The 22,785-nt window shown below is 46.3% G+C and overlaps 7 protein-coding genes across 10 annotated transcripts; 4 read left to right on the top strand and 3 right to left on the bottom strand.

The window, feature by feature from the left end:
• The first annotated feature begins 108 nt into the window (after positions 1 to 108).
• On the top strand, positions 109 to 3,330 carry BDCG_06891 (recombination hotspot-binding protein). Its single transcript, XM_045422648.1, has 9 exons — positions 109 to 777; positions 851 to 887; positions 1,069 to 1,122; positions 1,454 to 1,587; positions 1,700 to 1,805; positions 1,921 to 2,006; positions 2,083 to 2,232; positions 2,394 to 2,559; positions 2,638 to 3,330. The coding sequence occupies exons 1-8, from the start codon at positions 712 to 714 to the stop codon at positions 2,493 to 2,495; spliced, it is 735 nt and encodes a 244-aa protein (XP_045278241.1). The 5' UTR covers positions 109 to 711; the 3' UTR covers positions 2,496 to 2,559; positions 2,638 to 3,330.
• BDCG_06890 lies at positions 2,503 to 5,744 on the bottom strand. 2 transcript variants are annotated; one of them, XM_045422646.1, is made up of 3 exons: positions 5,435 to 5,744; positions 4,042 to 5,359; positions 2,503 to 3,938 (listed from the first exon to the last, which is right to left on the bottom strand). In XM_045422646.1, the coding sequence occupies exons 2-3, from the start codon at positions 4,235 to 4,237 to the stop codon at positions 3,406 to 3,408; spliced, it is 729 nt and encodes a 242-aa protein (XP_045281892.1). In that variant the 5' UTR covers positions 4,238 to 5,359; positions 5,435 to 5,744; the 3' UTR covers positions 2,503 to 3,405. The 2 variants fall into 2 exon arrangements, with proteins under 2 accessions (XP_045281892.1, XP_045281893.1); XM_045422647.1 differs by having other exon boundaries at positions 2,549 to 3,938; positions 4,042 to 5,593.
• BDCG_06889 (50S ribosomal protein L22e) lies at positions 4,483 to 7,491 on the top strand. Of its 3 annotated transcripts, XM_045422644.1 has the most exons (6): positions 4,502 to 4,636; positions 4,714 to 5,383; positions 5,445 to 5,901; positions 6,247 to 6,276; positions 6,347 to 6,543; positions 6,690 to 7,491. In XM_045422644.1, exons 3-6 carry the CDS (start codon positions 5,887 to 5,889, stop codon positions 6,814 to 6,816), a joined length of 369 nt encoding a protein of 122 aa, XP_045281891.1. In that variant the 5' UTR covers positions 4,502 to 4,636; positions 4,714 to 5,383; positions 5,445 to 5,886; the 3' UTR covers positions 6,817 to 7,491. The 3 variants fall into 3 exon arrangements, with proteins under 3 accessions (XP_045278240.1, XP_045281891.1, XP_045281890.1); XM_045422645.1 differs by having other exon boundaries at positions 4,483 to 4,636; positions 4,714 to 5,901; positions 6,690 to 6,986; XM_045422643.1 differs by having other exon boundaries at positions 4,518 to 4,541; positions 4,647 to 5,901.
• BDCG_06888 (RNA exonuclease Rex3) lies at positions 6,703 to 11,894 on the bottom strand. Its single transcript, XM_045422642.1, has one exon. The coding sequence runs from the start codon at positions 9,521 to 9,523 to the stop codon at positions 7,394 to 7,396; it is 2,130 nt and encodes a 709-aa protein (XP_045278239.1). The 5' UTR covers positions 9,524 to 11,894; the 3' UTR covers positions 6,703 to 7,393.
• BDCG_06887 (lipase/serine esterase) lies at positions 10,364 to 12,849 on the top strand. Its single transcript, XM_045422641.1, has 3 exons — positions 10,364 to 10,600; positions 10,727 to 12,333; positions 12,395 to 12,849. The coding sequence occupies exons 1-2, from the start codon at positions 10,521 to 10,523 to the stop codon at positions 12,090 to 12,092; spliced, it is 1,446 nt and encodes a 481-aa protein (XP_045278238.1). The 5' UTR covers positions 10,364 to 10,520; the 3' UTR covers positions 12,093 to 12,333; positions 12,395 to 12,849.
• Positions 12,850 to 15,800: 2,951 nt separating this feature from the next.
• On the top strand, positions 15,801 to 19,376 carry BDCG_06886 (phosphatidyl synthase). The gene is made up of 2 exons (XM_045422640.1): positions 15,801 to 17,146; positions 17,219 to 19,376. The coding sequence occupies exons 1-2, from the start codon at positions 16,773 to 16,775 to the stop codon at positions 18,159 to 18,161; spliced, it is 1,317 nt and encodes a 438-aa protein (XP_045278237.1). The 5' UTR covers positions 15,801 to 16,772; the 3' UTR covers positions 18,162 to 19,376.
• On the bottom strand, positions 18,984 to 22,335 carry BDCG_06885 (uncharacterized protein). The gene has a single exon (XM_045422639.1). It carries the CDS (start codon positions 22,254 to 22,256, stop codon positions 19,845 to 19,847), a length of 2,412 nt encoding a protein of 803 aa, XP_045278236.1. The 5' UTR covers positions 22,257 to 22,335; the 3' UTR covers positions 18,984 to 19,844.
• Positions 22,336 to 22,785: the final 450 nt, after the last annotated feature.

Raw genomic sequence — 22,785 nt, 5'->3', positions numbered from 1 at the left:
ACTGATGCCAGACCAGCCAATCAACGCTCCTCGCCAAATCTCGGCTATGACTAGCGCCATCCGCGCTCCCCGCCGCAAGCCTATAAATACTGCTCCATGCCCTCTCTTCTCTTTTAGTCTTTTTTCTTTTCCTTTCTTTCTCCAGCTCTCTTTGCCGTAAGGCTAAGATCAAGTGTAGTATCTGTTCTTTTCAGTTTAATCTCTGAAAGTATTCTAAGGAATACAACATTGATTAATCTCATTTTTGGATCCCGCCTTCGGCCCTCTGTGCTTGCGCATGGCTGTTCGCACCGTGTCCTCGGTCTTACACTACCACCGAGTGATGCGAAATACCATCCTTTTTTTTTCATCAGCTTCTGTCGGCTTGACCGATGGGTTGGAGAAGAAAATGATAATTTTTTCTTTATTATAACAACTAAAAATCACTTGTTTTGGGCCTGGTTTTAAGTCTCTTGTCTGAAAGCTGGAAAATGTTGTGGTGGCGGATATTGGTTGCTATCGATTAGCTTTTTGAGTTGTGTGAAAAGTTGTATTAGCACTCACTCCCAATGCGGAAATAAGCTCAACGTCTGGTCTCGGTAACAAACCGTTTGATATATCAATCAATCCTCTTCACATCTCCCACATATTCCCCTTCACAAAATTTATACAAAACCTAGAACGTACTCATTTTTGCCCCTCTACTTCTCTATTGCGAGAAGTATCGCCACCATGATTGACCCCTCCATCTTCGAAACCTTGCAGACCAAGATAGATGAGGAGAGCCGGATTCGCGATGTAAGCCGCCTCTAATCGAATTAACATGGCCATACCATACCATGGCTGGTTTTACTTATACGGTTATCTCCAGGAACTCCAAGATATTGTCCAGACGCTGTCGAAACGCGGTTGGTCTCTTGTCCTTTGCCCCTCTCGTACACATGAGTGAGAGCTTTCTAAATATGCTCGGTGGGCGGCGGGTAGGCTTGAATGAAAAACACTACCCCGCTGGCCGCATACTCCAATACAATATAATATATCTGTCGTGCTGACCCAGAGCGTCTCGTCTGGTCGCAAACTATGATATAGGCCGTTCTACGTTAGCCATTTTGTCGCGGGCTCATTCGACTCCAGCTGATCAATGTGCGTTTTTCCCTCTTTCTTTCCCCTTTCTTGTTCTAATTAAGGGATATGTGACATACCCTTTTTATATATGCTTCCCTTTGTGCTGCCTCTACGATTATATAAAAAAAACTGTCGTTACCTCTCCATTTTCCTGGTTTCGAATCAAGTTTTTTGCCTCTTTTCATTTTTGTTTCTCTCTCTCTGTGTGTGTGTGTTTCCGTTTGCTGTACGCTGTACCTCTTATCTGCATCTCCATGTAGCCGTGATACATCAGATACCCCCAGAAAAACCAAAGCTTCTTATGCTGTACCAAAAAACCTCACCATCTCCTCATATATACAATCAATAGTAACCCCGGTCCTCGACGAAGCCGCCAAGGAGATACGCGCGCAAAAGGAAGACGTCACCCGCCTCGTCTCCGTGGCGTCCCAACACCCCTTCTACAAATACAACCATATCTGGAGCCGGGAGTTGCAGAATCTGGTATGTACATATACATGTACACGTACCTCTTTCATCTGTTCCATGCCGTACCCTTGTGTGTCGATCTCTCTCTGTCTAACCTGTAAACATCCTCCGAGGGGGCCCCGTGTAGGTCTTCACCATCCAATTCTGCGCATGGCTAGGCGGCCTGCGCGATGCGCGGGATGAGAAAGCCAAGGGCTTCATGACAATTGAGGAGGTTGGGGAGTTTTTGGGTGGTATGTTTTTTCACTTAAATTTCATTTTTACATTTATAATTATACCCTGACCTCGAAAGTCTTACGCACGATATATATCAATCAATATATCCTCGATTAACCTTATAATATATAGTCCCCGTCAACCTCAAGGACCAAGATTCCTTCCACCTCTCCATCGAAGAGTATCTGCAGGCGCTGATATCGCTGGTGGAGGAGCTTGTACCTCCCCCCCTTCTCCCCCAACCATCCCTCATATCCTGAGCTCGTTTACTATCTGCTAACCCACTTCCCACAGAGCCGACTAGCCGTCAACTCCGTGACACTAGGCGACTACTCGCGGCCGCTGCAGATCAACAAATTCGTCTCAGACCTGCACGCGGGATTCCAGCTGCTGAACCTGAAGAACGACAGCCTGCGCAAGCGGAGTGATGGGATTAAATATAGCGTATGTCATGCTCCCCGCTCGTTATATCTTACGCCTATTTTGCATCCCTCAAGAGGCATGCTCTACCCCAGATGCAAATATATATATATATATATATACATATACATATATACATATCTAACCATGCAAAATGGCTTTTCCCACATATATATGACGAACAGGTGAAGAAAGTCGAGGATGTCGTGTATGACCTCTCCCTGCGAAACTTGGTGCCGAAACCGAAACCCGCTGCTGCCGCGCGGGATGAACAGATGAGTGGATAAATGATTTGAATGGATGGATGTGCAACCCCATGTCATGAGTGGATGAAATCGAAAGGGATATAATGTATGTATATTTTATATGTTAAGCATTTCACATGGATGAGAAGGGTAGTCACTAAAACCATCAATATCATGCGTGCAGGCTGGGAAAATTGATCTCCCGCCTAGGTCGAAATAAAATTCATTCTATACCCGAAGTAAATGCGTGAATGAATGAATGACTGAAGTCGTTGAAACTCCTATCCTCTCTTCCCCTCTTCTGTTTAAGGAATTTTATAAAATAATTCTCCCATTCAAAGCTACGCTCTAAGCGTCTGCCCGAAAGCAAACCAAAAAAGAGCGCAAACATACCACTCAAGTTTAGATAAACTGAAATACAATTTCGTATTACTTGTATCTATTTTTTTTCTTTTCCATAAGTATACAAAAGGCTCTCGGTTTTTCCTTGTTTGGTATCATAATAACAGCTGAGGATGGAGCAGAGAGAGAGAGAGAGAGAGAGAGAGAGAATACACAGCGTAAACTGAAACACAAAAGAGGACATTAAAAGTGGGAAGAAAAGCTATCCCAGCAAGGGAACAAAAAGTGAACACAACAGCAACTAAACTAAGCGTGACCAGGGGGGAATCTCTGATAACAATTTGATCGTGTACGAGAACGTAGGGGATCGAGTTAGAGCATTGGATCTGGGACGGGGTGTAAGAATAGCAGATTAATGGCACCCGCCCATCACAAAAAACCAGTCCAAACAATGCGGTAAATATATGCATAAACATAAACCAAGACAAAACAAGAATCCACCAGAGGGGAAAAAAAACGGAACAGAGAAAAGGGACTAATAGAGAGACAAACGCCATCCACTATCGTATCATCTCGCCACCCCACTTCCAAACTGACCCAGAATAACAAATCACGATTGAGTCACTGGATCCGTGGGAATCTCGGGCGCAGGCTCAGTCGCCGCCTTCACATTTATCTTTTCCATCTTCTCAATTTCCTTTTCGATAGCGCCCTTCAATGATTCCGGCTTCGTTAGACTGGCCCAGCGCTGCACAACCTTCCCATCGGCGCCAATCAAGAATTTCTCAAAGTTCCACTTCACGCGTTTCATGCCCATTAGGCCGGGCATCTCGGCCTTAAGCCATTTCCACAACGGCGCGGCGTTGTCGCCATTCACCTCGACTTTGCCCAGGACGGGGAAGGTGACGCCGTAGTTGACGGAGCAGAAGGTTTGGATCTCGTCATTAGAGCCTGGGTCCTGCGAGCCGAATTGGTTGCAGGGGAAACCCAGGATGGTGAACTTGTCTGGGTGCGCGCTGTTGATGGAGGTGTAGAGGGATTCGAGGCCCTTGAGTTGCGGGGTGAAGCCGCATTTGGAGGCGGTGTTGACGACGAGGACGACCTTGCCTTTCAGGCTGGAGAGGGGGAAGGGGTCGCCTTTTTCTATTGTGGTTTACGGGGTGTTAGATCATGTGCTTTTTTCTTATATATTGCTTTTTCTTTCTTTGTTTCTAAAATGGGGGTTGAATGGGGTTAAATAACGTACTGTCGGCAGCCTCGAAGTCATAGAAGGACGTAGCGGAAGACATGGCGACGATGACGCTGGTGGCTGGTGGATGGTGGAGCCTGCGGAGGAAATGTCGAGGTGTTTGAGCACGGGAATAGCTGGCTACCGTCTGATTGTTGAGTCTGAGCACCGCGTTGTGTTGTCTGCTGAAGAAGGAGTATAGATGTATAGACATGTATATGGAATATATTATGGGATATATATGAATGAGTGAATGAATGAATGAATGAATGAGTTCTTTTATGTTTCCGTGTCTTCCGTTTCTGTTGTTGTGTTGTTGACGGAATGGGAAGGAGCTGGTGGCAACAACGAACGATCGCTGCTGCTCAAACCAGCAACGGGTCTGGGCCTCGGCTCAGCTTCCGACTGACTACGGAGTAACTTATCCTATTTGTATCAAAAATAAATTTATGTATGTAACTTAACTATAGTTATAACAATTCATTCATCTATCCAACGCATATCATTCCTCAGAAGCGGTAGGATTGCCCTCAATTCCCCACTTGCTGCTTAAATAACTTCTCTTGAACGCGCAATCCTTCTTGACGAGATTTCCTAACGGAGTCCATGGCAGGTGAGTGTAGACACACTCGGCACCACGCGCTCTTTCACTTCCGCTTCCGCTTGCTCCCCGGGCTAATGGATAACTAGTTACAGGGAGTACCCCCGGGTAATTCTCGCCATCACTCCTTTTCCAATCGAAACCTGTCTTCAACGAGAAATTATGTCATGGATAGAATCCCGTTAATCATCGAACGTATGTATATGTACATGTACATGTACATGTATGTACATATATCGAAAGAACAGATGAGGAATCAGTCCGCACCCGGAACTACATGAGGTTTTTTTTTTATTTCTTTTTTATTTCTTTTCTTCTTTTTGGCGGTAACTTCTTCACTTCATACATAGGTTACCGCTGATTAAGAGAGTCCCATCCTTCGCAAACTCCGAACTATCTCCCTCACAGATACGAAACTACATAGTTCTAGATTCATCTGCTGGCCAAATTGTTTGTTCATTTCTCCTCTGTCATCATGAGAAGCTCCCCCGCCTTTTCTCTGTTTTGGCTGGCTGTCCGAAACTACACCGCCGGTTAAATAATACAGATGACTGGCGCATCATCTTCGGGCTAGAACGATCGAACCCCTCAGGACGAAGGATTCTGTTAGTGCGCACTGCATTTGGTCTCATTCCGTTGATAGAAGCCTCAGGTATTGAAGATTAAACGGAGGCCATATATCGATTCGTAGCATGTAGTTGTAGTATGTAGGTGGGAAACCAAAAGCTCGAGTAACTGACCCGAATAATGCTGCTATAAGTAAGGATGTTACAGCCCTTAATATCAACTCAACCATGTCCATCGACTTACTCCTTGGTAGGCACCTTTGGCTCCCAATCCATTGTCTATAAAATTCTCACGTCTTTTGCATGCTGTCAGTTAGAAGATTTGAATTCACCAATCAATCCACATACATCCCGCAAATATACCCCGATAGTCATGGTAGGAAAGGCTTATGGGATGTCAAAGAGTCGAAATAGTTATGACTACATATCAAAACAACAGTAAAAACGATGGTTTGGAATAGAGCCATATCACATGACTTCCAAACCCTAGCCCTAACGCCAAGAGTTCCGATCCCACAGCGGCTCTTTCCCAGCCCGCGCGATCTCAACCTCCGCCTCGGACAGAAAAAAATAAAATAAAAAAAAGATAAAGCCAGCTCCAGCTCCAGCTCCGACAACAACACCAATCCCGCAGGATATCGACCTCTTTGCGGCTACATTTACCCTCACCCTCTTCTCACCCTCCGCTAATTCAAAATGGCTCCCCAATCTGTACGTTTCCTCGCGACCTCAAACCGCTTTGCTGTTCCCCCTTGATCGCCGTGACTTTGCACTCCGTCCTCCTTCCGCTCCTCTTTCTGTCCTCTCCTCTCCTATCAGGTCTTATATCTCCCTCCTTTCATAAAAGAATAGGTGACGGGTAGAATGATGGACTGATATAAAGATGGAAGGAAGGAAACAGGGAGGGGAGGACGGAGAGCAGGCAACCGGATATCAAGGGATTTAGAAAAATATACATATATATTCCTATCTCCATTATTATTCCAAGAAGAATATCATGTCAGGAACAGTAGGCTAACCTCCCCGCGCTCCGTCAATGTTGGAAATACAAAATAGGCCCGCAAGCCTCAAAAGGTGACGAAGAAGGTACTACATATCCTCCTCGCTTTTTCTCCCTCAATGCCACCATAATCCTCTAATTGTTAACGAAAAACAGTACATCATCAACTGCTCCCAACCAGCCAATGACAAGATCTTCGACGTCTCCGCCTTCGAGAAGTTCCTCCACGACCGCGTCAAGGTTGAGGGCCGCGTCGGCAACCTCGGCGACTCCGTCCAGATCTCCCAGACTGGCGATGGAAAGATCGAGGTCGTCGCGCACATTCCTTTCTCCGGACGCTATCTGAAGTACCTGTATGTTTTTCCCTCACTCCCTCTCTGTCACAATATTTTGTCACCAATTCCATTCTCCTTGTTTTTGGTGTTTGCGTGGTTAAAGCGCAAAGGAAAGGTTGTCCTAGCCTATGGATCCTAACGATTATACTTTTTCCTACGCATAGGACGAAGAAATTCCTCAAGAAGCAGCAGCTCCGCGACTGGCTGCGCGTCGTCTCCACTGCCAAGGGTGTCTATGAGCTCCGGTTCTACAACGTTGTCGGCGACGAGGCGGATGAGGATGAGGATTAGATTTGAGGGACCTAAAATTTGAAAAAGGAAAGGATGTGATTTAACGCAGGGATTATTTTATTTTATTTTGATGGAATGTCTACGATGATTCTCTACATCATTTTTTTTTCATTAGCTTTATCCCCTCAGTTAGATGATCGATGATGATAGGGATTCTCCGTGAGATTTTCAGGAAATCATAAAAACTATATTCCCCGCGCTATGGTTTCATAGAACATTTCCGAATGTGTTCCGCTCTCCATTTAATACTGTGCGTACTTCTGTAAATTGATCGTAGTGAGGTCAATCTCGCATCCAGCGTGTTGGAAGGTGGAGTCGTGGTGCGTACAACGCACCAAGCCCGATAACATGTGCGGATGGGTGTTCTGTCTCGCACAGGAATAAGGGTTTTTAGTAATAAAAGGTAAACAGAACATGATGTTGAAGTTGTAAATCTAGGAGGGAGAGACGAGAAAGATGGCATGTCGATTTAAAAACAATGGCAAAATTCAGCCGAAACCAGACTAGAAATATAAATCTCAGGCCATCTATCTATTGTTGAAAATGTTGTAGAAAAAAAGGGCGGGAGGAAGAGATTTTACATCTGATTTCCAGGGATAGCCACCCCTTCCTCGCCTTCTTTCCTTTTCGTCCCCGCCCCACGACCCAAAACACCACTACCACCACTACCACCACTCAATATACCAGATCCTTTCTCCTGGCCCGTCGCAACGCCATCCTTCACCCCTCCCCCCAGAGGAGCCACCAACCTTCCCTTCTCAAAAGAATAGCCAACCCTCTGCAACGCCCTCCACGTCTCCCGAATCTTAAGCCTAACCAAATCTCCCGTCGCCTTCGCATCTTCCAGGGAGTCATGCCCCATCTCGCCGCCACCTGCCTGTATATGTCGATTCAGGAATTTGCGGGTGAGCGCCCGTAGGCCAAAGCGGTATGGCAGGCCGCCTGGGTGCGGGTAGAGGAGCGCGGTGTCGACGATTGTTGGGTGGATGATGCGGCATGCGTTGAGGTCGTTTTCGAGTGCGTGGCCGATTAGAGGAGTTTCCGGTTGGAGTAGTTGGAAGAGGAGGTCGCGGGCGGTGCTAGGGGAGTCGACGACGCGGAGTGCCTGTGATTGGGAGGCGTTCTTTTCGTCAGAGGATGGTTGTGGCGTTTGCTGTGAATCTGGTTGTATAGTGGGACTTGTAGCCACAGTGGGCGAAGCGGTCGAGGAGGAGGCATCATGTGGGCTGGCATTGATGAAGTGTTCCGGGCGGACACCAGAATAGCGGGAGTTTAGGTCGAGGATTTCCCCGATTGGTTTTACTAAAATGTCCAGGAGGGTCTTCCCTTCTGGCCATGAGATGGCTGTGAGACGGATGAGTTCAAGGCCTAGGGTGGTATAGCCCATCTCGCAGTCGAAACAGACTGGAGGTAATGTGGGTTTATTGGACTGTCTGGGTGTTTCTTTGAACTGCAGCACTGCAGCTAACCGTTTAACTTCCGACACTTTGAAGACATGCCATTTAGCTTTCGTACAACCAGAAGATGTCCCGATTGTTTCGTTGCAACATGGATAGTAAGATTCCTTGTGACCAGTGATTTGGTCTGTTTTTTTCTTTAGTGGTCGAAGTGGCCTCGAGTGATGGTAGGTGCAGGGCCCTCCCGTGGCTAAAAGCCCATCCTCCCTTCGACCTGGGAAGACTTGGAACCTGCCATTGCAGCGCTCGCATTGCTCCCATCCTTGAGCCGCCTCAGCGCCGCGCTTTGCCACTTCGATCTCGTCATTCGTAGGAGCGGCGGTGACATATCCAGCTTTGTCTAAATGTTCTCGGGACGCATGGAGTTTCGAAAGGAGAGATATTTCTTCTTCGTTGTTTAATCCTGTTGATATTTCCCCATCCGGCTCTTCTGGCTTTTTATTCCCTGCTGGCAGACCGAATTTAGCGACAATATACGTTGACACGTTATTTTCCCACTCGTCTCTGGCCATCTTTCTAAGCTTCGCAATGCGGAGTTTTATCACATTGGCGTATACCGAAGAATGCTCCTTTGCGGCTTCCTCCTCTTCATCAAGGGCCATCGCCACGAGCTCATCAGCAGAGAGAATAAGAGCCTGCTTGGACGAATCATTTTTTTTGATAACCTCCTGATTGAGCTGGACCATCGCATCGTGAAGCTTGGTTAGGATTGACATACGAACTGTGTGTGATGCTGGAGGTCTAGCAATGTGCCTCGGGTTTAGTGGTTCCTTCTTTATTTGTCTTTGGGGATGGGTGTCTCCATTTTGTTTTGCTGTATTAGAAGGCGTCGATCTAGGCAGCCTTCCCGCAGTGCTCGCAGTGACCCGACGAGAAACAGTAGGAGCAGAAACAGTTCTGGTGACAGATATCAAATTCTGAGAATTTCCATGAGAAGGACGATTTGGGTTCTCGTGCAATTCTTTTACGACTCCGTTTCCTCTACTTTTAGATATTTGTTCCTGCTCCTTGCCATTGGGAATTCTAGTCTCGGGGGCGCCCTCAATTCGTCTTCTTTTCCGAAGAGGTTCATCGTCCATAGAAGCAGCAGGAGAAACGGCATCGGATACGGGAGTTGAAAGAGGTGGGGGAACGACGGATCTAGGGATGCATTCTTTGTTTGTATGACTAAAAATGCAGTTTAAAAGCCCACAACGGTCGCCCTCGGGACAAAGGACATTTTTAAAAAGACCCAGATGATTAAACATCATGTTTTGTCTTTCCCTGTACTGCTTTTACAGCTAGAATCTCAGATCAAAACTCTCAGCTTTGCTGGAAAGCTTTCCGCCTACAAAAAAGACGGATAAAATATCCCACTTCTGAAGTTAGACGTTGTGTTTCTTTACCTCCCAACTATGGCATTGTTTGAGCAGTAGTTGAAACCAGCCGAAGGGATCATCAATAAAGCCGTCACAGTAATCTAGACCAAAGGCTATTATTTTGTTCTCGATAGATACTTCGAGGCTGGTATGCAGCAATGAGACAAAAGCTGCGGTTGCCCGGTTGGCGCGCGTTCTTGGCGATCCAGCAACTCGGCCTAGTTCATGAAATGGCCGGGCAAAATGCTAGAACTGGCGGTTGTCGACGTGTTAAATAATAAAATGGTGACGATGTGACCGATATCGAAGCTCAAGATGAAGCTCCAATCAGTGCCGCCACGTCGCCAGCATAAGATGCGATGAAGCTGAGATGCCTAGTGATTTTCCTTCGAATAAATAGTGTATAATGTAAGGACTCTTGCCAGCGGGGAAACTTGCACGGGGCCGTCAATATAAAAGGATTAAAGATCCGGTTGACATCTCGTCCTTTGCGCTTCGTTACGGAGTTCATGCCCAGCTGAGTTATTGGCTTCCTGAAGTGGCAAGGTTGTGGGCATCCATGCACACGCACTGCCTGTACCTGCAGTTCGCTGGCTAGTAGTAAGAGGTGAGAAGAGCCGTTCGAAGCAAAGTCGTCAGGTCAAGGGCCTTGAGCACGGTGTTGAGGTGAGGTGGAAGGTTTGGCGCCAAGTGAGCTCTTGCTGGTAACTTAACTAACTAAGCGCTCGGCAAACAAGCGGCGGAATTACAAGGCAACGCGATACCGCGATAGGGTAGTAGTAACGGCACAAGAGAGACAAACACCCCACGTCCCATGTCGACCTCCAACTTTCCCTCCTCTTTGCGGTTGAACTCCCCACGTTCTGGTGGCTAATTTGATTCCAGCACCATGAAAGAAGACGCAGAAGTTCGAGCTTACCCTCCCGCCGGCAAGAAGCATGCAAATCATATTTGCGTCCTAGTTCACGGGTAAGTTTGCCGCCATTTATTTACCAACGGAGCTCACAGTACGAACCGCTACCTGATTGTTTTAAACCCTTTGCTAATTTTAACAAAACTGCCTTGGAACTGATGAGTTGACCACTGATTGTTTAGGCTACATGGTAATCCTTCCCACCTCGACTATATCGCGGGTGCCTTACGAGAGAAACATGCAGACAAACTTTACATCCTGGCTGTGAAGCGCAACACTGGATCACTCACCTACGATGGTATTGAGCTGGGTGGGGAGCGTGTAGCCCACGAGATCGAAGAGGCCTTGGAAACTTTATATGACCAAGACTACGATATCCAGAAACTGAGCATTGTTGGCTACTCTTTGGGCGGTTTGGTAGCTCGATATGCGATTGGACTTCTGTATGCCAAGGGATACTTCGATAAGATCCAACCTGTCAATTTTACAACCTTTGCAACTCCCCATGTGGGAGTAAGAAGCCCAGCAAGAAAAAACCACTTTTGGAACGTGCTTGGAGCCAGGACAATCTCGGCGTCTGGCCGGCAGCTCTTCATGATCGATTCGTTCCGGGACACTGGCAAACCGCTGCTCAGCGTTCTTGCGACCCCAGGCAGTATATTCATGATGGGTCTGGCAAAGTTCAAACACCGAAGTCTTTACGCGAACATCGTCAATGATAAGGCCGCTGTGTTCTATACAACGGGAATATCGAAAACAGACCCATTTATGGAACTGGACAAATACCAGATAAACTACTTGCAGGATTACTCGCCTGTTATTGTGAATCCGCATCGATATATCACTGTCAAAAGCCAGAAAGAGTCTGCGCCATTCCGTAGATGGATGATTGCGCGGAGCATGTCCTTCCTCACTGGACTACCCCTCTACGTGTTTTTATGTATATTCGTGCCAATTGCATCAATTCTTTACCTCATAAATGCTGCCATTCAAACCATTCGCAGTAAAAGGCGCATCCGCAGTCATGAAGAGGGCAAGTCTGGCGTATTTTTCGGGTCGTACAAAGTTCCGCTGGTCGTGGAAGAGATGCGAAATGTCGTTGAGGACATGTATGAGACCGTAAATGCCACCCAGAAACCGGAATACCTCTTTCGTGATGATGATGACACGGCTGAGAGCATATCTTCCCCAAAGAGTCAATCCCAGTCATCTATTCCAGGGATTGAACAGTCCCTAAGCATTTCATCACGAAAACCCTTGAACCAGGCTGGCAACGGCGGCATCGTTGACCGATCTGCTTCTTCCTCCTCCCTTTCTCCTCCGCCTGAATCTAAAATCGGTGTTCCGGAAACCCCCACTTTGGCACTAACGCCGTTACAATTCGCGATAATCGACAGCCTCAATTCTGTTGGGTTCCGGAAATACCCGGTCCATATCCACAAGGTGTTCCACAGCCATGCGGCTATCATTGTTCGAATGCCGAAGAAGAAATTCGAGGAAGGGAAGATTGTAGTGAGGCATTGGCTGGACACCGAGTTCCGTGTTTGACGCCGTAACCCTCATTATTATATTTTCCCCCTTGCCATTATTCCACAATATTCTTTTCCGATGTGAAGGAGGGGAGAGGAACCTGGAAGAGTTGACCCCGGGGATTAGGGACATGGGAAGAGTGGGGCCAGAGTGGAGAGGAGATTAATTAAGGACAGGCCAGGGTACAGCAGCGTGGGACGCCGCTATGGGAGGACCGCCAGGTTACACTCTTGTTATTCTGAGCAATCCCAGCTCGAGGGTATGTATTTGACCTATCATGTTGCCGGTCGGATCGGGCAATGTTGACGGAATTTCTCCAGCTACGCCCGCGACATCCTCTTGCCGTCTCGAATTATGCCGTCTTCTCCTACAATCAGTACACACCAACAAAACATGATTCCTCCAGACCAAAGAGGTTTGCGAACCCATTTCAGATCTGAAAATCAGGCACTGTGTTTCGCTGTAAAGAGGATCCGCTTTCTTTCTCTTGTCTACCTACCTTTAACCCCGCACTTTCCTTCACAGAGAAACATAACCTGCAATAATCAGCCTGTAAACTGCTGGGGTTTGTCAAGATACGCACAAGTGTTTGAAATGTGAGTGCTGGAAGGTGTGTGCGATTGTTTTCTGCATGTTGACATCATTGCTACCACCACCACGACCAATCTCGTCTATTGTTTTCAGCTTTCCTTCTGTATCAAAAGAAAAAAAAAAAAAAGTAACTGCATAGCCGATTGTTGTTGTCTACAAATTCCTCTTTGTTTTTTTTTTTTTTTTTTTTTTTTTTTTTTTTTTTTTTTTTTTTTTTTTTTTTTTAGCTGTTGGCTTGACTCTTCCATTCAAAAAAATCCTGCATCGAAGCGGCGCTTCCTGTTACTTACCCATTCCACTATGGTTTCCCTATACCATACCTGCATATATACACAATAGACATTCACACATAGACATGTTGGCATTCCTTATTCTCTGACATTTCCGTGTATGTCGTAAGTGCATGCCCGCCCTTCTTCTTTTTCTTTTCCTTTTCCGCTTCTTCCAGCAACCCACGAAAATATCTTGTGGTTGCCTTACTTAGCAAATATTTATATACTTCTTTCCTCGAACCAGCAGCAGAAAAAGTCAATCCAGTTCTCTCCGGCAAATGTTTCGGTTCTCTACCTCAACTCATCCATACTTAATTGAGAAATGAATCACATTAAGGAAGAAACAAGTTATAACCAAATAATCATAATCATCGCAGCGATAGATTTCACATGCATATAATATACGGGAGATACGGGGCATACGAGTGTTGCCTGATCCACCCAGTTCTACCCGTCAAAAAAAAAAAAATGTCTCTTAATCGTTCCTTTATGAAAGAAGAAGCTGCAAAGATATATTATGTGTGTGTATACAACCAATCAATGGATGATTCAATCCTTCCTTTCCATAGCTAAATTCCTCTTCTGTTAACTGTGTGTACACTGATGAGTATGCTTACTGCGTACAATTCGTAGCGAGGATAGAAAAAAGAAAAGAAAAAAAAAAGCAAAAAACGAGGTCCGTGAATAATGATCCACAGGGCTAAACAACCATGTCAAGCCAAGCCAGCCCGGTTTTCTCAGCAAAACCTCTAGCGGCAGGGGGCAAGCGATGCTGATTTTGATGGAGGGGGACAGACACAGGTTATTATTATTATTATTCTGGCTGGACAATCAATGTGTGCTTCCGGAGAAGATGAGATAGAAATCCGTCAAGCATTCAATTATTATCCACAACGCCCCCTTCTTCTCTCCCCCTACCTACCAGGTTGAGCTCAGTACGGGACACAAAGAAAAGAAAGGAGAACACCTTCTTGCAGCCAGCTGCACGATGAGGTCAATGGCGGAACACATGCATGTGCTGGTCTTGCATCCATGATCCCAGATACGCCATTTCCTCAGCGGCGCCCTTGTAGCACGCAGACGGAAGATAAGCCGGCGGGTAGGGTTGGACAGGGGGGCATGTACAGCGTAAGGGGGCTGAGAAGAAGAAGAAGAAGAAGAAGAAGAAGAATATCTGAAATTAAGTTTCATTTCTGCTTTTCTTTAATTTTCATACGGACAAATGAGGGGATACATAAAACAAGACTTTTTTGACGCATCTCCAATGCCCCTCATCTAACCACCGATTGACGAGTCTGTCTTACATATCTGAAAAACCCGCCGGAACAGCCCAATCAGGTAATCCTATCATCTTGCCGAGTCCGTCCATTCGCCTTACCATAGGTCCAGTTCATATATTTCTAACTAACTAACCTCCTACGATACAGTTGTGAAAATAATAACAGCGTTATACCCCTCTTTTCCCGCAAAAAGTAAGCTCACTCCCATGACGTCATTGTGGCTGGCGTAGAGGAAGCGCGGTATTGGCAAACCTTAATATGCTTGGCAGTGGGGCCACGCTAAACTGTATTCAGCTCTAGGCAGCTGTCGCCAAGACGAGTTCAGCCGCCCCTCATCAGGCTTTCTTGGCGATGACACTTGAACGACGAGAAAGAACATCCAACCAGTACGGACGGAGTACGGAGTATGCGAAACAACACACAACTGTCTTGTCTCCGCGGCTTCAATGGATTGGATAACTGAACTAAATTCGACTTCCGGCCAATTATTAATGGAGTTATAAAGGAATACAACTGAAAAAGCTAATCTTTGGGGCAAAGACAAATGATTCGGCCGGGTTCCTTGGAGTGCCGTGCCTAAAAAATGAAATAGATGGGGGATATCAGACTATTTGTGAGTTCAAGTTTCAAGGAATAGATGAGAGTATTAAACTGTGTGCATCAGCACTAAACTGGCTGATCATTTTTTTTTTTTTTTTGGTTTTTTTCTTCTTCTTTGGTTTGTTTCTAGAGCTGCGTGCAAATGCATGCATATATACCTCTCTGATATCCAGATGCAGCGTTGCTATTTGACAGCCGAAGTTGATTATTTCCGGCTACGACTCGACTTGACTGCTACATGTGGGAGGCAACGAGCTCCATTATTTGTCGAAGCTACTGCAAGTACCTAGCATTTCTGACACGGACAGAAGCGCTATAGTATGATAGCTCCTACTCTGAGCCTCCGTAGCTCTTAGCATGTCTCTCTGTAATGTATGTACATGTACTACCTACTACTGTACCCGGCGGACATAGTTCACAACAATGCAATTCATGATTTTTTATTTTTTTATTTTCACTTTTCTTTGGTTGTTTCATGCATGTGGATTCCTTCCATTCTTTATTATTCGCGGGAACTGGTAAACTTTGGGGATTTGAGACGGAGGGGTAGTTTTTACCGTTCTCATGCCCGAATAATGAATAATGAGATAGATACATGATCCCAATCAATTCCCCCTGTTGAATATTCTGGACGCTGTAAGCCCTTTTTCTCTCCTTGTGGTCAGGGATAGCAGCCAAGGTTTCTCCTGTGTTGCCCCTGGCCCAAGTCCAAAAAAGTATCTATAGGGTTATCGTTAACCACGGGAATTTACTTGGCATATGAAACGCCATACGTGGCTGGTACCAACGGTGTACTGCGTAACAGCGTAAGGAGTGAAACTCTCAGAGCTTCTGTGTACCGTACCTGACGTACTGAGTACAATGTTCTGGCACGTATTTTAGACACATCAAACTTGTAGCTAGTACTTGTTGTCCGCCGTCGCCGTAATAATAATTAACTAATCCCCACGCACACCGCCACAAGTTCCACGCCAAGCCCCGCTCTGCCGCGGCTCAACTGAACTCAACCGCTGACGTCGATTTGATCGTTGACGCTGTTGGCATACCATACCTCGACACGGCACTCTGCATCCGGATATCTATGATATCTATGATATCTATGATATCTATGATATCTATGTGGTAAGACGGGGTATCACTATGGTGTATTATTCCGTTTCATTTCCAAAAACCTCGGATACACGCCACACAATCCCTCCAGTTGCCGTTTCGAAACACAGAGATTAACTTCCATGGTGCAGGAGCAGCACTATACCATCCCAGCACTACCCAAGGTTTGCCCGTATGTATGCTGCTCCCAGAGTCCCAGTCTCCACGCGAGGATAAATAGAAACTTAGCGGAAACTAATCCTCCACAAGAGGCTGTTGGTGTGCGTTAGTGGTGGATCCTCAGCACGGCGGGTTCCACTGCTGAGCGGAGTGTCATCACCATGGTGGACATTACTACTGTAGTCTACCAGGAAGGAGGAGCGGGCGGAGTAGAGATGGGAGAGGGAGAGAAGGGAGAGAAGGGAGTGGTGGAAGGGGGAGGAGTTTGCGCCTATATAATATAATATATACCCCTCCTCTGGGAACTGACTGGGCTTTACTTTTATTAATTTTTACTTATTTTTTAAACTTTCACCTTTCTTTTTCTTATTTTTCATTCATTGTCTCCAGCTTCTCCATTATTTATTTCTCCAGTTTCGTTCTCAATTTCCCCAGATCTTCTCTTGCGCTACTGAAAGGGCCCATAAAAAGGACATGGGAAAAAGAAAATAGAACTATAGAGAAGGACAGGAAAATCTTCCATACATTCTCATAGACCTACCTACCTACCTACCTACCTACACACATACAATACACATACACATACACATACACTCCTACGATCGATTTTGCTTCTGTCGACGTTATATTCTCTCCTATTCCCGCTTTTTTAACACCCACTCGTTCCTTCCAGCTGTGTTTTCACCATGGCGGCTACCGACGACTTCATGTCCTCCGGACGCCGAGTGCGTCGCATCTCCAGTATCGAGGCCACTCGAGCTGACCTCTATGGCGGTCCCAGCGTCGTGATCCCTCCTCAGCACCTCATGGCTCGCAGCGGCGCCTACGAATCTGCACGCTCGATGTCGGTGGCGAAGTTGCATCTTGACGAAGTCGTTTCCTCACCTGAAATCACTCCTCGCGGATCCACACCAACCTCTGATGATGGCCATGCTACTGCTAGTAAATATGCCTTCGCGTTTGATATCGATGGAGTTCTTATTCGGGGTGGCAAAGCTATTCCTGCTGCTATTGAGGCTATGAAAGTGCTGAACGGGGAGAATGAATTCAAGGAGAAAGTGTAAGTATTTAATCGATTTATCCGTATTTTTGGTTATAATTCAGCTAACGATCCTTTTCTTCTACAATCCAGACCCTATATTTTCGTCACGAACGGTGGAGGCAAGACAGAAGAAGAGAGATGTATCGATCTAAGCAGACAGCTAGAACTCGAAGTTTCGCCTGGCCAGTTTATCTGCGGCCACACTCCCATGCGAGAGATGGCTGAAAAATACAACACAGTGCTCGTGGTGGGCGGAGAAGGCGAGAAATGTCGAATCGTGGCGGAAGGCTACGGTTTCAAGGACGTCGTGACCCCCGGGGACATCATCAAATACAACCAACACACCACACCCTTCCGAAAACTTACTGAAGAAGAATTCAAGAACTCACGCACCCGCGACTTTGAAAACGTCGTGATCGAGGCTATCTTTGTCTTTGCCGACAGCAGAGATTGGGCTGGTGACCAACAGATCATCCTCGACCTGTCCATGTCCAAGGGCGGCCGGATCGGCACAAGATCCGAAACCTTCGACGAGGGACCCCCCGTCTACTTCTCCCATAACGACATTGTCTGGTCTACATCTCACGAACACACTAGAATCGGCATGGGAGCCCTCAGAGCTTCCGTCGAAGCCCTCTTCAAAGCCGTCACTGGCAAGGAGCTCAAGACCATCGCCTTCGGCAAGCCACAGCTAGGAACCTTCCAGTTCGCCACTCGACTGCTCCGACAATGGCGCAAGGAAACGCACGGCATTGACTCCGCGCCCGATACCGTGTATTTCGTAGGCGATACGCCAGAATCCGACATCCGCGGCACAAACGAGTACAACGCCTCGGATAAATGTGAGAACGACTGGTATTCCATCCTAGTTAAGACCGGTGTCTATGAGGACGGAACAACGCCACGATTCCCGCCCAACAAGACGGTGAATAATGTGCTCGATGCTGTCAAGTTTGGCATGAATAGAGAACATCTAAAGGAGTTGAAGAAGATGTCTCTGGAGAAGGCTAGCGTCGCTGTTGTCGATGAATAAGATCGTGGATATCTTATTTGCTTTATCGTCTTGTTTTTCACTGGTAGACTGGGTGGTTGGGGATTTGCTTTATCTCTCTCTCTCTCTCTCTCTTTCTTTTTTATTTCTTTCGTTTTCTCATCATTCGCATTTTGTGTCATGCATTATATCCCGTCTTGTATGTTTTTCCGCTTCGGTTTATGCAAAACCAACCCCTTAGAGCTCGCAAACCGCCATATTACTTACCCCTACCACACTTTCCCTTACACAAATACCCCTATTTCACACCCATCCTCGCTCCCTTGGCAGACTATTTATCAAATAGATGGGATGGCAGGTGGGAAAAGTCGGTTTTCCATACCAGATGACAGAAAATCCATCACGACTTAATGAATTTATGCTTTTGTATCTGTTTCTCTTTCCATGCGTCAACGCACACCCCTCACCGCCCCCACAGCATCTCTTCTAAACGGGCAAACTGTACTCCAATATTTAACCAACCTTCCTTCATAAACCCTATAGCCCAATATGTATTCCACACTTCCGCCCAAATCTTCACCCATCTACTCATTCATTCACTTATCCCCATTCATGTTACATCTATATAGTATTTCCCGATTTTTTAAACTATTTTATGTTTCACTCTTACCGGCTCTAGGCCGTCTTTCTCATATCTTATATTTCTATATTATACTATTTTTTTACTCATCTTAAAACAAAGGGAAAAAAAAAGAGATGTGGAGAGGAGCAATGAAAAAATCCATTACTTTCCTTCCGTTTTCCTCTACAATTGAACATCTCAACCAAACCTCCAAGATATCCATATATAGACATAAATATATACACGGGATACGCAGATGAGTGGAAAATTAGATAGATTGAGAGGCTGAAGATGCAGGGTACATATTCAGTATCTGCATCGCTAGATATAGAATACTATATACATAGATTTAGGGAAATTTCACTAGATGAGATTGATTAGAGAGGTAGGGACTGAGATTTGGTTTTTCTTTTTCTTTTCTTTTCATTTTTTCGCGCTCCATGAACTGTATACCTACATGTATTGAAAACAATTATATTTTATTCATTGATTCGATGACTATGAAGATGGCGCTGAGAGTGAATAGAGATATATAGCTATATAAAGGATTGCTCGGTGTATAGCTAAACGCTTCACACACATGTCCACATCCAATATTTCAGAATTGTCAGTTTATTATGAACTCCTCTCTAGCTAGACCTCCTCTTATGGGTTAGGAGATGGAGCTAATGTTCTCATGACAGATATGATTCACATTCAACCATAAGAGGCTATGGTTATATGGTATACGCAAGAATGAGACCAGCGGACCCCATCTCCTGCCAGCCCCCCACAGTCCCACTCTCAGACCTCTGGAATCCAAAGTCCCCATCCAACCGATGCGTCCGTTTTCCGAAGGACTCAATTCGTTAGTAGAGATGGAGAAGTTAACTGCAAGGGATTAACAAGTGTGGCAAGGCGGTATAACATGAAATCCGCTATTTTTTAGTAGTGTAATATGCATACATATATATATATAGCCAAGGGGGTCCCTTTTGCGCACAGTACATGATTTTTATTGCTGCTAAGAGCATATTTTAACAGCCCGCCCTCAAACGTAGATCCATTCTAGTCGGGTATCACGCGCACTTGTCATCTTGTCACAAAGATTAAATATGTATGTATCAATTCTGCTCCGCCAACGCAAACATCCCCGCATGCCACCCATACGCACGATTTAGCCGACGCCCAAACCGCCTAGCAACCCGAAACGGGATCTTGCTCCGCGGATGCGGTTCGTGGAACTGTATACTCCGCGAGACGTCCAGCTTCGTGGGCGTAAACTGCCACACGGAGCCGTAGAGCTTGGCTGGGCCGAAACCGGCCGACACCATGGAGTGCAGGAAGTCGGACCATGGGATCTCGCCCGGTTGGTCTTCTCTTGACGGGTCATGGAAGAGGGTGGAGAATACTTTGAGCGCGCGTTTGCTGATGCGGAATGTTGGCTGGGTGTCTGGGATGTGTCGTGGGGTGCCGTGATGGGGTATGCTTGGTTCAGTGTCTGGTTGGGGGTGGGGAGTGCCCTTTGTTTTGATTTTGATCCTTTCATCTGCTGTTCCTTTTGCTCTGAGTTTGGTCTCATCTTGAATATTTAGCTGTGAGAAAGGCTCGTAGATATCGTTCGAAGGGTCAACAGCAGGTTTTGTTGGTGGTGGAACCCATTCTGGCGTCCGCTCCAATTGGCGATCATCAGGAAGAAGATGGCGGAAAGATTCTAGGAGAGTTCTACCGGTATTCCGTTTGTAATATTGGTCGATAGTTTCCCAGAACGAGTCCAGATTCTGCTCTGCCGTCCGCATTGCCTCCACATGCTGCTGTGTCCTCCGCTTGTCTGATGGATAAGTGAATCTCCCATCAAACGGCGTTTCCAGCTTTAGGTTCACCAGCTCCTGATCTCTAAAATATTTGGAAACATCAATAATTGGTAAAAGAAAATTCTTTGCTTCCCTGGATATTTCTCCTGACTGAAACAACATCTCCTTTTGCTGGTCCATACCAGCAGCCCAAGGGAAATATGTGTTCACTTCACGAAGAGTACCTGCAAGAAGCCCTAGATCCGAAAACATGCTGGTGACGGCAGGTGAGAATTTTGCCTTCTCCTTTGGGTCACTATGGACAAGTCTCTCAATTTCGTCGGTAAGATCAGGCAAGCGACAGAGAAACAACTGCTGCGGATCCCATAGGATCTGAAAGAGCCATAAGAAATAATTAGTACCAACACCCTTTTTCGTCATCACCGGAATGACTGTGGAACCTGGCGCATGCTGTCCTCGAACGAACAAGGAGCGCATAGGTGGAGACGCGGGGAGAGCCATTTTCAAGTCTTCAATCGGGCCCTTGCTTAATATATCCAGGCATTCCTTCAAAACCAAGAGCTCTTTCATATACTCTCGGGGTAATGCTGCGTTTGGAGAAATTTCCGCGGCGTATCTTTCTCGTAAATCAACTAATTTCTCGATCTGGTGGTATAGCGCGTCAAATCCGACGAGGTGTTCATAGGCAGAGTTTATCACCGATCCGTAGACGCGAGCCCAAAACATGTCCGTCCCAAACAGTGGGTGGGGCTTTTTATTCTCATCCAGCATCGGCTCCTGTCGATGCTCAGAGCAGTCTCCCAGGGTATCATGGAAATACCCCGGATCTTCGCGAAGGGCCCAGATATGGTGCACCGCAGCGGAACGTCTTGCTGCAACCACTGCCCGTAGCTGTTCGAAATCAATATTTGCTGGGACGCGGTAAGGAGACTCTGCAGCGATAGAGGCCATAGTGGGCCACTCAGTTGCATCTTTCACAATAGCTGGCGGTTCCGGTTGGGCGGGGATGTTTGGATCGGTCAGTGCTGTAGGATCCATGTCTTGGAGGATTCCACGGCAACAGCTAACTAGGAACTCCATGATTTTATCCTGGATTTCCAAGATCAGTAAACCCTCTCCGGGTTGGACGCCTATCCCAGAATACATAAGATCAAATGCCTCGTCGTCTTCATCCCAGGAAACCATCCTCCCATAGGTATTAACAGTCTCGCCCTCAAAAAGCATGGTGTACTCGTTGAGAAATGCCGGACAAATCGTACCACTAACCAAGCCAAGGTGGATTGCATCGAAATCAGAATGCGCAAACATGGATGGCGGGTTACGTCCTCTGGCATTGAGGAATAACAGTAAGGTTTTGAACTCAACCAGATCCTCTATGTTGATATACGGCCACAGGTAAGCATCCCTGGAGACAAGTCCGCAACCCTTCCGAAACGCATCGTAGTCAGGCCGATGCGTTGAAGGAATATCGCGGAAAGCAGAAACGAGGATCCTTCTCCGCTGTTCTCTCGACTTCTTGAGCCAACGCTTTCTTAACACAGCTTCATGTCTATCTAGGATTTTTCTTAACGTGATCCAGGAGGTCAGGATGGCTGTGGAATATTCCCGTGCCTGTCGCCGGGCCTTCTCTGGGCTAGGGAAATCTGAGGGTCGTGGGAGGCCAGGAGGCATGGAGTCAAACATGGCCCCCATGTTAGAATAGAAGTCACTTGGAAACGCCATTGTGATCTATTTGCTATTCGTGAATATCAATGATGTCCACGGAACGCGTTCGGCGGAGGGCCCTTGGATTCTGGAAGGAAACTTTCGAGGGAGCCATATGGGAAGAACGTAGGGTTAATTTACGGTGATTACACCGTGGATCCACCATTCCACCTGTGTCACATGTCGCCGATTGTAACACATGTTCCACCATTATATTCAGTGACATGTCGCTGAATATTAAATGTCAAGATGGCGTTGAAACAGCACAGGACTTCTTGACACCATTGAGGGACAGCTCAGTCACCATGTAATCAGCGGATGCCATCATCAAGATACTACTGGGATACTGTGAGCCACAATATACTGTCCTGTCAGTGAAATCAATGCTTGTATACTATTCAGCTAGACTAGTTAACTACTTCATATAAATCAAATTACTATCTAAAGAAACAAGACATCTCAAGTGCAATGTAAATATCTTATTGTCTGAGATTCATACACTAAATAATCATTATTTTCATCAGTATTCAGTATTGAAATGTCATGC

Source organism: Blastomyces dermatitidis (assembly GCF_000003525.1).
Source record: "Blastomyces dermatitidis ER-3 genomic scaffold supercont1.7, whole genome shotgun sequence".
Lineage (NCBI taxonomy): Eukaryota > Fungi > Ascomycota > Eurotiomycetes > Onygenales > Ajellomycetaceae > Blastomyces > Blastomyces dermatitidis.
Note: the sequence above shows the minus strand (reverse complement) of the source record. Positions and strands in the feature narration are given on the sequence as shown.

Excerpts from the sequence above, each read along its gene's own strand:
- BDCG_06890 (XM_045422646.1), bottom strand. The coding sequence starts at position 4,237 with ATGTCTATACATCTATACTCCTTCTTCAGCAGACAACACAACGCGGTG. Across the intron at positions 3,939-4,041 it reads TGACTTCGAGGCTGCCGACA|AAAAAGGCGACCCCTTCCCC; the intron begins GTACGTTATTTA and ends AAACCACAATAG.
- BDCG_06885 (XM_045422639.1), bottom strand. The coding sequence starts at position 22,256 with ATGGCGTTTCCAAGTGACTTCTATTCTAACATGGGGGCCATGTTTGAC.
- BDCG_06888 (XM_045422642.1), bottom strand. The coding sequence starts at position 9,523 with ATGATGTTTAATCATCTGGGTCTTTTTAAAAATGTCCTTTGTCCCGAG.
- BDCG_06889 (XM_045422644.1), top strand. Across the intron at positions 6,277-6,346 it reads CTCAAAAGGTGACGAAGAAG|TACATCATCAACTGCTCCCA; the intron begins GTACTACATATC and ends AACGAAAAACAG. Across the intron at positions 6,544-6,689 it reads GGACGCTATCTGAAGTACCT|GACGAAGAAATTCCTCAAGA; the intron begins GTATGTTTTTCC and ends TCCTACGCATAG.
- BDCG_06887 (XM_045422641.1), top strand. The coding sequence starts at position 10,521 with ATGAAAGAAGACGCAGAAGTTCGAGCTTACCCTCCCGCCGGCAAGAAG. Across the intron at positions 10,601-10,726 it reads ATTTGCGTCCTAGTTCACGG|GCTACATGGTAATCCTTCCC; the intron begins GTAAGTTTGCCG and ends CTGATTGTTTAG.
- BDCG_06891 (XM_045422648.1), top strand. The coding sequence starts at position 712 with ATGATTGACCCCTCCATCTTCGAAACCTTGCAGACCAAGATAGATGAG. Across the intron at positions 1,588-1,699 it reads GCCGGGAGTTGCAGAATCTG|GTCTTCACCATCCAATTCTG; the intron begins GTATGTACATAT and ends GGCCCCGTGTAG. Across the intron at positions 2,233-2,393 it reads GTGATGGGATTAAATATAGC|GTGAAGAAAGTCGAGGATGT; the intron begins GTATGTCATGCT and ends TATGACGAACAG.
- BDCG_06886 (XM_045422640.1), top strand. The coding sequence starts at position 16,773 with ATGGCGGCTACCGACGACTTCATGTCCTCCGGACGCCGAGTGCGTCGC. Across the intron at positions 17,147-17,218 it reads AATGAATTCAAGGAGAAAGT|ACCCTATATTTTCGTCACGA; the intron begins GTAAGTATTTAA and ends TCTACAATCCAG.